The sequence below is a fragment of the Mandrillus leucophaeus genome, unplaced genomic scaffold (assembly GCF_000951045.1).
Source record: "Mandrillus leucophaeus isolate KB7577 unplaced genomic scaffold, Mleu.le_1.0 Scaffold368, whole genome shotgun sequence".
Lineage (NCBI taxonomy): Eukaryota > Metazoa > Chordata > Mammalia > Primates > Cercopithecidae > Mandrillus > Mandrillus leucophaeus.
The window spans coordinates 2,318,699-2,331,586 of NW_012103898.1; the positions used below are offsets into that span (position 1 = coordinate 2,318,699).

General features: G+C 39.8%; 1 protein-coding gene across 1 annotated transcript; it reads left to right on the forward strand.

The window, feature by feature from the left end:
- The first annotated feature begins 3,605 nt into the window (after positions 1-3,605).
- Positions 3,606-8,612, forward strand: LOC105546778 (acyl-coenzyme A amino acid N-acyltransferase 1-like). Its single transcript, XM_011990059.1, is given in 5 exon segments — positions 3,606-3,911; positions 3,966-4,068; positions 4,663-4,855; positions 6,451-6,499; positions 8,250-8,612. Coding segments are annotated over 5 exon segments (1,014 nt in total).
- The last annotated feature ends 4,276 nt before the right edge of the window (positions 8,613-12,888 follow it).

The following is a 12,888-nucleotide window of genomic DNA, read 5'->3' on the forward strand; positions in this document are numbered from 1 at the left end:
TTTGGTTCACATCTTGTTTTGTTGCACACTGGATATCTTTAGACTGGGCTAAAGACTAGGTTGTCTTTAGTTCTTTACAGTTCTATATCTCATTTATTCCTGGCCCTTATCTATAAATTTATATTACCTGCTTGGTCCCCGTGGGTATCTGAATTTGGAGCCTCTGGCACACATTGTACAGCAGGTTCGGAAGAATGCACAATAATGTATAAGCTTCCCGAGTCTTTCAGCATTGGATTCCAAGTAATTTCTATTTTGAGCCTTTGTTCCTCCAGGTGGCAGAGATGTAATCTTAGAACAAAGACTTAAAATAGAATTTACTTGGAATCTAGAAAAATAGAAAAAAATACATTTTGTGCACACATGAGTTTGTGGGCTATAATTCTACTATTTCACTATCTGTCCTGCCAAAGTATGCACCAGGGTGTATACTTAACTAAAAGGTTCAGAGTCAGGAAAAAGAAAGATGAAATTAAAAATAAAGTATTGGGAAAGAAAAAAAAAGGAGGGGTAGGTTAAGAGAAGAGTGAGTTTTCATATTTCTACTCTCATTTGGGGAAAATAGTTAAAGTTTAGATATTGGGTCACCTGATATGAGTTAAGATTCTTGCTTCATCATTGACTACATAGGCAAACTTGGCTAAACCATTTAACTCACTGAGCTCTATTTCCTAATTTGTAACGTAAGGATAGTAATATGTTTTTATTCCTACAGGGTTGTTGTTCCCACAGGGAATAATGACCTTGAAAGAGCCTTGAAAAATGAAAAAGCTTTACCATGGGAATTAATATTATCCAGAATTAATACTTGCCCAGTCTCAAGTCTGTCTTTATCAGCAATGTGAGAACAGACTAATTCAGTCTTGTACGTCTCATGGCTGTTTAATACGCACTCTCGGAGTCCTAAAGACAGTCACTGTCCTGACATACAATTCAACAAGTGATTCAAGGACAGAAACATGATGGAATCATTGTGTTTTGTACAGACTGAAAATCAGGTGTCTACAAACAAATACCCCAGATTTAAGGAGAATTGATAGTAGTGGGCTGAGAATAAAAAAGTACCAACACTCATGGGAAAAGACTGATTTTTCTGTAGCTAAACTAATAAATCCTACAACTGATCTCCTTAGTTTACAGTGTGCTGATGCTATCAGTTCACCAGAAATGAATCTATACATGAAAATGTATAATATGTCTTTTCAGTTTATGATAACAAAATCATTTTTCCAGGTTAAATATATTTGTGGTGGTAAAGGTTAAGTGGGATTATATTGAAGTGTATCTTTTTGGGACTAGGGGCCTCAAAATTTGGAGATTTCTGTACCTCATCATTAGTAGCCTTCACTAATATAGAGTAGCAGAGACAACAGAGAGAGGTGATGAGTGATGTGGGATACCAGGCCTTCACATAACAGGGTGAGATTGATTCTATCACACAGTCTAGGGGCACAGCCAACCTGGTTTTAGAAAGGAGTTTGATGCTGGGATTTTCTCTGTTGGTGGACTCTCAGATATGACCAAAAGGAAACTCCAGACTGTTCTGATATCCTGGAGGAATTTCTCACTTAGTAGAACTTTTTAGAAAAAGTAAAAGTCATGTGCTTTCCCAAAGTTTGAATCATAGTCTGTTGGCCATTAAAAAAAAGCATGCAACTAAGTCAGGAAACTTGGCACCTTTTCTCTCTTGATCATATGACCTTACAGAAGTCAATCATCCTGAGCTTGGAAATACAAAGTTGAACTAGTTGACTCTTTGATTGCAAGTAATAGTCATTAACTCAAGCTAATGTAAACAAAGGGATTCTATTATAGGGATGCCAGAGTGTCTCAAGGAACTCAAGTACAGTTGACCTTCAGGAGTGATTAGAACCAGGAATTTGAAATCTAGTAAGATTACTTTCTCTGACTTTCATCTTTGTATCTACTTTATTCATTCATAACTTCTCTCTCTCTTTCTCCCCACCTCCCTCTCCCTCTCCCCCTCCCTCCCTCTCCTTCTCTCTCTCCCCCTCCCTCTCCCTCTCTCTCTCCCCCTCCCTTTCCCTCTCTCTCTCCCTCTCCCTCTCCCTCTCCCCTCAAACTCCCACATATTTCCCCTAAGACTGATTTTCTGGAATTATCTGGATATAGCTTCAGCTTCTGAATTTTATGGATCCAATTGCATGTGAGTCCAGGGCCAGGGTAAGGAAAGAGAGGTTCCAAGGGTGCACAATATAAGGAAGACCTTAGAGGCTTGGTCTATCAGTGACATGAAAGTAAGTTTTGGTCCTCTAGATGCCTCTCTTGCCTCACCTTAGGCTTGATCCTGATAGAGTGACTGGTGATCTCTGGGTCTCATTTCTAAGCTAGCAAGATGAAAACATCATTGCCACATCTTGAATCTGAAATTCAGCTCTAATTAAATCAGCAATGGCACCAGGGTTCATGCCACAAGGTACATACATAGCTCCTGAGTGATCATAGCTCTGGGCTTTAGGAGACTATTCTCAGATAAAAAGGAACCACAACTTGGGAAGAAAGCCTCAAATCTTCAATCACAAATGTACTATATAAATATTTATTTCTATTACATTTTTGGCGCTATTGTATTCTGCCCCTTATGAACCTTATAACTCCTAAACAGGTGCATTGTATAATTTATTATATCAATGTCGAAAGGATCCCTAAAGTTTTCATACACAGTTACTACCCTTGAGAGGCTCACTTGGGAGGATAAAACTAGATAAAGGATGCATGCTGAAGAGTGGTTATAGTAAGCAATTCAAATTAATTAACTATAAAAATAAAAGCTGTATTGGGCTAATGCATTGTACAGGAAGGAAGGGAGGGAGGGAAGAAGACCCGAGATTTTCCTTATAATGGAGCAGGGTACAAAATGGCCAATCAAATGTATATTGTAGTCTCTTTACTACAAACAACATTGGCATTTATAACTCTATTAGAAAAGCATAATAGCAAAGACAAGAGCATGAAGTTTTATTTTCTCTTTAAAAAAACCAAACAATGGAAAATCTGCAAAGAGCTAGAGGTCTAACAATGGCAGATAGGGATGAGAGACTAAAAGAAAAACAACAACAAGGACCATAACAGAGTGCGTGTTTACGTAATTCTGTGCCCATACCCATACCCAACAGGTAGGGCTGAAAAGCAGTGTTGTTTCAGACGCTTTGTCATGTATTATCCCCCTTGGCTCCTAACACCTTGTAAAAATAGGTCACACAGGTATTATTTCCACTGAAGAATTAAACCTTAATGTACTGAAAACCATAAAACTAAGATTTACTAGTGTTATAATGGATAAAACAGGAGGCTGCGGTGTCAGATATAGCTTGAATTCCCACTTCTACCAACTACTTGTGAGACTTGGAGCATGCCATATAACCCGTTTCCTCATCTGTAAAACGAGAACAATGAGTACTTTCTGCATGTCTCTCCCTCCTCCAAAAGTTCTGCATATTTTTCACTAAGTTCCCAGAAGTTTAATTTGGTCAGACCCAATATAAACCTTGCCTTGACATTTTCTTGGAATTGAATTCTCCAATTTAAAGTCTTCTCTCTCACTACAGGGGGTGAGGCACCACTTGCTCCCTTGCCAGTTGTCAATGTTCCAGCTGTCAGCCACCCCAGCAAGTGCCCTTGCAGATGATCCAGTGCATATCCAATTAACAGGCTTGCCCCCATCCCAGGTGGTGACTCTGAAGGCCTCGCTGAAGGATGAGAAGAGGAATCTGTTCTGGTCCCTGGCCTTCTGCAGGGCTAATGAGGCTGGTGAGGTGGATCTGGAGCAGGCTCCCGCATTTGGAGGTGACTACATGGGGGTACATCCAATGGACCTCTTTTGGTCTCTGAAGCCTGAGAAGCCTTTCCGGAGGCTGCTCAAACATGATGTGATGAACAGCCCCTTTTGGGTCAGTCTGGACCTATAGGACTCCATTTATTTTCAAGATTCAGTCACTGTTCAGCCCAAGGCCAGCCAGACTGTGCAGCCCTGTTTCTCAGGCCCTGGGGTGCAGAGGAAGCAGATCAGAGAAGGTTGAGTGCGAGGAGCCCTTTTTCTCCCTCCAGGTGAAACTAATCTTTGGTGATACAGAAATCACTGTTAATGTGTATTAGTTCGTTTTCATGCTGCTGATAAAGGCATACCCGAAAGTGGGAACAAAAAGAGATTTAATTGCTCCACATGGCTGGGGAGGTCTCATAATCACGGTGGAGGGCGAGAGGCACTTCTTACACGGCAGCAACAAGACAGAATGAGGAAGAAGCAACAGCAGAAACCTCTGATAAAACCATCAGATCTCGTGAGACCTATTCACTAGTACGAGAATAGCACTGGAAAGACTAGCCCCTATGATTCAATTACCTTGCCCTGGGTCCCTCCCAATTGTATCTCCCAGAATTCCTTCTTTGACTCTGGGAATTCTGGGAAATACAATTCAAGTTGAGGTTTGGCTGGGGACACAGCCAAACCATATCATAATGGAAATAAAAAAAACAACAAATTGTATCAAATTATTAAAAAACCGGTATTTCCCATAAAGTTTTAAAACTAATATGCTAGTGTGTGTGTGTGTGTAATTTTGCTCACCTTATATTTTTGCAGCTATTCGACCCTTTTTTCGCTCTTTCTGATCCCATTCTCTTCTCTCTTTGCACTCTCAGGGGAAGGCCCTTTCCCAGGAGTCATCGATTTGTTTGGGGGCATTGGGGGCCTAATAGAATTTCCGGCCAGTCTTTTGGCTTCCCATGGTTTTGCAGTGCCGGCATTAGCATATTTTGCCTAGGAAGACTTGCCTGACAAACTGCAGGAGGTGGACTTGTAATATTTTGAGACCAGGCGCGGTGGCTCAAGCCTGTAATCCCAGCACTTTGGGAGGCCGAGACGGGCGGATTACAAGGTCAGGAGATCGAGACCATCCTGGCTAACACGGTGAAACCCTGTCTCTACTAAAAAAAAATACAAAACAAAAAAACTAGCCGGGGGAGGTGGCGGGCGCCTGTAGTCCCAGCTACTCGGGAGGCTGAGGCAGGAGAATGGCGTGAACCCGGGAGGCGGAGCTTGCAGTGAACCGAGATCCGGCCACTGAACTCCAGCCTGGGTGACAGAGTGAGACTCCGTCTTCAAAAAAAAAAAAAAAAATTTTTTTTTGAGGAAGCTGCCAACTTGCTACTAGCTCATCCTAAGGTATTTAAAACACTTTACATTGTACCTTGGACAACTACAAAAAAACAAAATCACCAATGTCTGCTCTGTTTTACCAACTTGTGCAGACTTGGACACAGCACAGCTGACAGTTAAATGGGGATGGTAATAGCTGCCTTGTAAGATTTTTGAGTTGATTTGTGATCAGTTTTGTGCTTATTGGCACATAGAAGACAATAAATGGTGGACATAATATGATTATTTTTTAGTGGAAAAAAACCAAGATGTCTTTCATTTGAAGTGTTTGTAACTTATTCATAAGGTTCTCTTCAATGCTTTACTGCCACTCATCTCAAATCATGAATTATCTGATTTGACATGTTTTCAAACTTCAGTGATTATCTCTGCAGGGGGATAATGCTGTAGTAAGTCACACTGAAGAGTCCTGAAACTAAGATCAGGACAAAGGTACAAGATCAAGTTGGGAGTATTGGCAAAACTGACTTGACTGCATTGTCTGACTAGCTGAATTAGCTTTTTAGTTAGTTTCAGAGCTGGGGGCAGAGTGAAGCATAGAGTAAGTGTCCAATGCCAAGAGCCAGGCTAGAGAAAGGAATCTGAAAAGGAAGGGTCATTTTAGCACTCTTCGTCAAGTGTGTGCTTCTACTATTGCAAATGTAGTTCTGGACCAGTGGCCACAGCATCACCTGGAAGCCTTCAGAAATGCAGCATCTCATTTTCCATCCCTGAAACAGCAAAATGCATATTAACAAGATCTTCAGGTGATTCTCATGCACATTAGTGATTGAGAAGGACTGGAATAGTAACATTAACCTAGCTTCTTCTAAGAGGTAAATATTAGTTGAACTAGGATCTATTCTCTTGAGGAGTTCCAAAGTACTGACATTTGTACTAATGATTAAGAAGAGAGGCCAGGCTCAGTGGCTCACGCCTGTAATCCCAGCACTTTGGGAGGCTGAAGTGGGTGGATCACAAGGTCAGGAGTTCGAGACCAGCCTGGGCAATATGGTGAAACCCCATCTCTACTAAAAATACAAAAATTAGCCGGGAGTGGTGGCAGACACCTGTAGTCCCAGCTACTCAGGAGGCTGAGGCAAGAGAAATGCTTGAACCTGGGAGGCAGAGGTTACAGTGAGCCGAGATCGGGCCCCTGCACTCCAGTCTGGGAGACAAAGTGAGACTCTGTCTCCAGAAAAAAAAGAAAAAAAATGGAAACCCAGAAATAGATATCACAATATCAAGTATCAGGGTTGGTATTCTACTAAGTTTAACTTACTGTTTTGCAGATCAAAATGTTCAAATGTCAGCCATGTCTTATGGATCAACTTAATAATGGTAAAACAATACTGGCTTACATTTGTTGAGTGACTATTTGTTAGACTCTATGCTAAACATGTTATATGCAGTCTCATGTAACATTCACAATAGCCTTATGAAGTACTATCAACAACAACCTCCCAGATGAGAAAGCATATTTAATGTGTCAAAACTACATAGGCAGTAAGTGACAGATACAATCTGATAATGTCCTTGCTCCAAACCATTAAATTATCTTTGACTTCCTCACATGTTTTATTCTCTTCCACCCCAACCCTGGAGAGCCTTGACTCTTCTCAAGGAGAGATAGGATATGTTTCCTATTGGGGCATTATCAACATCTTCATCTTTAGTGTTGAGAAAACATGTGTAATTTTTCTAAGCTTATTTGGGTCTTTTTAAAAGATTGCCTAAAAAGAATTAAATCCCAACTAAAATGTTTTCAATTTTTTTTTCCATTTCAGATTTAACTATTTGTGAAATTAGTCTGAGGAAGAAAAGTCAACTGCAAATATTCAACTTAGATTTAGATTCAGCGGATAAGCTTCAATTTCCACCTCTGCCCCTTGATAATGTTGTGGCCTTAAGCAAATCTTTTAAGTTTCTTGAATCCAGTTTGGCTATTAGAAAGACCAACTGAGATAATGTGTGTATAGAAGTTAGCATAAACTCTGAAAAAATCCACTTTGTTATTTTTGCCCATCTATTTTCTTCCCTCTCTCCCCAAGTCTTCAACCAATCACAAAGTGTTTTAGGTTATACTTCTGTCTTTCTTAATACATCACACCGTCTTCATCCTCCTTGAGAGTGTTTTAGCCTACTAATCAGTTTCCTACTTTCAGTTACAGCCATCTTCCTTCACTCCCTCGTTCATTAATCACACAGATGTTTCCCAATTTCCTTGGGGGACATTTTACAGTATCAGATTCTTGGGCCCACTCATACCTATGGTAATAGACACTGGAAAAATTGAGTTTCAGGAAGCTCAAATTAAAATAAAAATCAGATGATTCTGATGACAGAAAGTGCTGGGGGTACAATTGTGAGCAAAATTAGCAAACTAGGCCTTCATGTACTTGTCGTTGTCTGTCCAGAGTGCCTTTCCTTTCCCCCCTCATCTTTCAGACTTTTCACGTCCCCTCAACTCCCTCAGTCTACCAGAGAATTAATGATCCTCCTCTATGAGCTACTACCTTTTCCTATTGTTACTACAATTCAATTATTTCTTGAATCCAAGCCTTTTGTCTTTACACTCTCATTGCTTTCAGGATTAGCCCTTGAATATGGAGGTAATATACGGGCAAAATCTTTGTAGCTATAAAATGCTATTTAAATGTGAATTCCACTTACATAATATTTGAGAGAACCTGAAAAATGCCCCCCACCTTTTTTTTTCTGGCTAGAGACAAGAATTTTGTTCTTCAGAAAGCTTACCTGGCTCTATTCTTGTAATGCCAAGCATCGCTGGTGTGTTAGACTCTTTTTGCCTTTACAAAACTTTACCATTGATGAAGAGTGTTTATTTCCGTTGTTTCACTTGATCCTCATAACAACCTCGCAAGGTCAGTAATAGTATCATCCCTACAAGACAATAAAGTAGTTAGTGAGGGTGAGTGGGTAACATTCTCAGTCCCAGGAGCTGGTAAATCTGAGTGCCAAGACTCGACTGTCTTTGATTCTTTCCATCATACTTGTTTATTGGCATGCCCGGGACATTTCTTTCTCAGCTTGTGACCTGTAATAGATTTCCCTCTGTTTTGTGCTTCAGTTCCAAAGGCCAGGAATTGGAGTGATCTCCGTGTGCAAAGGTGCCGAGATTGGCTTGGCTATGGCCTGCTACCTGAAGCAGGTGGTGGCTACTGTCTGCATTAACGGGCCCAATACCAGCTTTGAAGTTCCACTCAGATATGAGGATCTGATTGTGACACCCATCAGCTCAGCTCAGCTCAGGAGAGCCTGCAGGTCCACGTCTCTGAAGCTGTGCGCTTCCGCCCTTGTAAGGGAGACCCCCGAGATGAGCTCCATCAGCAGAATGTGCTTCCTGTTGAAAAGGTTAGGGGATGGATTCTTTTCATCATCGGAGAGAGTGACGAATGCCTGGATAGCAAAGCGTGCGCTGAGTAGGCTGTAGACCACCTGCAGAGCCATGGCAGAAGCAGCGGGAGGATGCTGGTGTACCCCAGGGAAGGCCACCTCCTAGAATCGCCCTACGCTCCCCTGTGCTTTGCGTCCTGGAACCTGGGCATTTCCAGGGCCTTGCTCTGGGAAGGAGACCCTGCTGCTCATGCGGCAGCCCAGGAGCACGCCTCAGGGGAGATCCAGAAATTCTTCAGGCAACACCTCATTAAGACCAGAAGCAAACTCTGAGCAAAGGCTGAGTGATGATGGGTTGAACAGAGGCTGGAGTGCGGGTGGGAGGATAACGAGGATAAGGCAAGAACGCAATAGGGAGACAGGGCTCTCCTAGTTTGACTAGATTCACAGTCATCTTGAATCAACTGGAAGGAGGTCAGACGAAAATCAAAGGACCGGGCACACATTCATGGAAAGTATTTCTCATAAATTGTTACGTGTTTCAAATTTTTGCAAATTGAATCCTAGTTTATACGAACTAAGGCACATTATTATTTCAAAATGGTGATACCCTTGCAAATTGTTTTATTGTTTGTTTTTGTTGTTGAGACAGAGTCACTTTCATTCACCCAGGCTGGAGTGCAGTGGCAGGATCATGGCTTATTGTAGCCTCCAACTCTCAGGCTCAAGGTATCTTTCCACCTCAGCCTCCTTAGTCACTGTGACTGCAGGTGTGTATCACCAAGCCCAGCTAATTTTTTTTTTTTTTTTTTTTTTTTGGAGAAACAGGATCTGGTTAGGCTGGCCTCAAGTAATCTTCTTGCCTCTGCCTCCCGAAGTTCTGAGATTAAAGGCATAAGCCACTACACCTGGCCCCTTGCAAACTGAATAATCTTTTATACCCCAGTCAGCAATATCCTGGGCCCAGGCATTGCCAATCTAGATAAATTCCCCAGAATCTCCAAGTTACTGACAGAAATATTTTCTGTTTAAACGATTTTGAATTGCGTTTCTGACACTTGATATGAAAAGTTCTAAAACCACCATTAAGTATAATGCTTGCTATAGATTTCCAGTAGAGTCTTAATTTTTTTAAGAATAGTGATGCTTCTATTTATTCCTAAAATGTATATTTACCATTGTAATAAAATTGAATTTTATCAAATGCCTTTGTGGCATTTATTAAAATTAAATGAGTTAATATTTTTAAAGCTGTTAGAACAGTGTGTGGCACACAGCAATTACTATTCTAGAGTTCATTATTATTTTCATAAAGATTTCCTTCTCCAGTCTGTTGGTGAGGTGAATTACATTCATTTATTAATGGACTCATTTTTCTTTTCTTTTCTTTCTTTCTTTTTTTTTTTTTTTTGAGATGGAATCTAGGTCCGTTGCCCAGGCTGGAGTGCAGTGGCGCGATCTCGGCTCACTGAAAGCTCCGCCTCCCGGGTTCACGCCATTCTCCTGCCTCAACCTCCCGAGTAGCTGGGACTACAGGCGCCCGCCACCATGCCCGGCTAATTTTGTTTGTTTGTTTGTTTTTTGTATTTTTAGTAGAGACAGGGGTTCATCGTGTTAGCCAGGATGGTCTCGATCTCCTGATCTCGTGATCTGCCCGCCTTGGCCTCCCAAAGTGCTGGGTTTACAGGCGTGAGCCACTGCGTCCAGCCCAATGGACTCATTTTTCTTATGTGTCTAATTTTAATAGATGAATTTCTTATATTGATTAATGTGGATTTTAAAATTTGTTTTAGAGCCAATCTGGTCATTTATGTTTTTTCAGAATTGCATCCATGTTTTCTAGAGCACATTTTTCTCTTTACAATTTTTGACATGGCCCCTATTGTTTATATGCATGTTTTCTTTTTCTTCTCAGCCTGATTTGCCAAATATTTCTCTTTATTTATCTTTTCCAGGGACAGTTTTTGGTTTATTTATTGGTCAAATTGTTTTTTTACTGATTCATTGATCTCCGATTTTTAGAATTAAGTTATTTTCTGCTGCCACTTTTGTATTTTTTCTTGCTTTGTGATATGCAGTGCTCTCATTTCATGAGTTTCTAAAAAAGTTCTAATTTACTTTTTGTTCTGTTTAAACCCAAGAGTAATTGTGCAAAAGTACAAAGTACTATCCTGTAAATAACTTGCCTTTACTAGGAGGAGGGGAGGAATGTGACTTTGCAATGAAGGAATCAAATTGTCACCATCCGAACTCATCACTTAAATTTAGCATCTATAATAGGGGTCAGTGACATATACTTCATGATGGGACGTAAGGTGGAGGACCCAGCACTGCTTAGAGCTACTCCTAAAGACAGTTTCAGGAGTAGTGAAACTAATCCTAGGAGTAGACTTGAAACTAATCAAGCCTTTAATAATTAATTAATAATTACTATGGTATCTGGAGAACAAGGTAAATGGTCCTACAAGTTAATAAATCCAGATTATGGGTCATTGTATGGGACAACTGCCTTGTTTCTTCAACAAGTTAATTGCGTGAAGAAAAGAAAGGCTAGAATGGGCTGGGGCAATTCACTTCAGAACTGAAGGAGACTTGAGACATATCAACAAAATGAGATGTGTGGCATGGTTTGAATAAAGTAACTGTAAAAAGACATTTTGGGGATAATTCGAGAAACTTGAATATGGACTGGATATTAAATGATACTAAGGAATTGTTATTATCTTGTTAGGTATAATAATACTATTGTGGTTATGTAAAAAGTCACTAGAGATGTGTTCTGACATATTTAGCATAATAGAGTCATGATATCTGGTAATTTAAAGTACTATGGAAATATGGCAAAATGTGAATAATTATTAAGTTTAGACGATGGGTGTTGTCAAGTTTGTTATATTATCTCTGTTTTCATGTGTGCCTGCAATTTTTCATAATAAAAAGTTAAAAGAGATATAATCAAGATATTTACCTTTCTGTCCCAAAAGACAAGAATATTAGTATGTACTACATCTTTTTCTCCATGGCATTCCCCATTAATTTCAGATTTTTTTAAACAATAGTAACTATGCTTTAATAATTTACTTGCTGTTTCTTTTTATATATACAGCAATAACCTTGGCATCCTTGCTCTTTCTTACAATTCATTTTTAAGAAATTCTTGGCTTTATTTTTATTTTGCCATTTGTTCAAAGTATAAGCTCACATAATTCCCTAAAAGATTCATATTCATTTGAATCTCAGTACATCTGAAAATGACTATATTTTGCTCTGACATGTTAATGATAATTTTTATAGATGAAGAATTTGATGTTAACAATTATTTTCCTTCAGCACTTTGGGGTTTTTTTGTTTGGTCACAATTTTTGCCAATGAGAAGTCTGATTCTTGTTACTTCGTGTGATTTTTTTCTCTCTCTCTGGAAGCTTTTTACAATTTTCTCTTTGTTCTGAAATTTCATTAAGATATGACTAAAGATAGGTTTATTAGTACTCTTTAAATTTATCTTGACTGGCACTATATGGCCTATTTAAAACTCAAAACTTGTTTCTCTGTTATAGTTTGAATGTATGTCGCCCCTCCCAATTTCAGGTGTTGAAACTTAAGGTAACATAATGTAATGTAATACACATTAAGTTTCAACACCTGAAATTGGGAGGGGCGCCATACAATGTAATAGTATTAACAGCTGAGGCCTTTAAGAAGTGATTAGGCCATGAGCCTTCCTCCCTTGTGGATGAGATTAGGGTTCTTATAAAAGGAGGCTTCATGGCGCTTTTGGGCTTTTTGCTTTCTGCCACATAAAGACACGGTGTTCCTTCCGTTGAGGACTCAGCAACAAGGCCCCATCTGGGAAACAGAGCAGCCCTCACCAGACAACTGAACCCGCTGGTACCTTGATTTTGGACTCCCATCTTCTAGAACTGTGAGAAATACTTTTCTCTGTTTTATTAAGCACCCAGTCGCATGTATTCTGTTATAGCAGCACAAATGGACTAAAACAATCTGTCTTCAGCTTTAGGACATTTTCTTCTGTTAATTATCTGACCACTTCACCTTTTCCATTTTTTCTGCTCCTTCCTTGGAACTCCTATTAAGAGGATTTTGGAGCTTCTGGATTCATTCTCCGTGAATATTAAAATTTTCTCTTACTTTTCTACTTTCCCCTCCTGCATTCTTGGAGAATTTTACAATTTAACTGTTCAACCCAATAACTTGTTCTTAAGCTGTGTTTAATCTATTTGGCTAATCTCTTGGGTTTTATTTTGCTGATCATTTTTGATTTTTATGTTCGATAATTGGGTCTGATTCTTAAAATCTGTTCTTGTTTTATAGATGTGCCATCCTATCTTATTCCTCCTTTTACCCATGGCTTT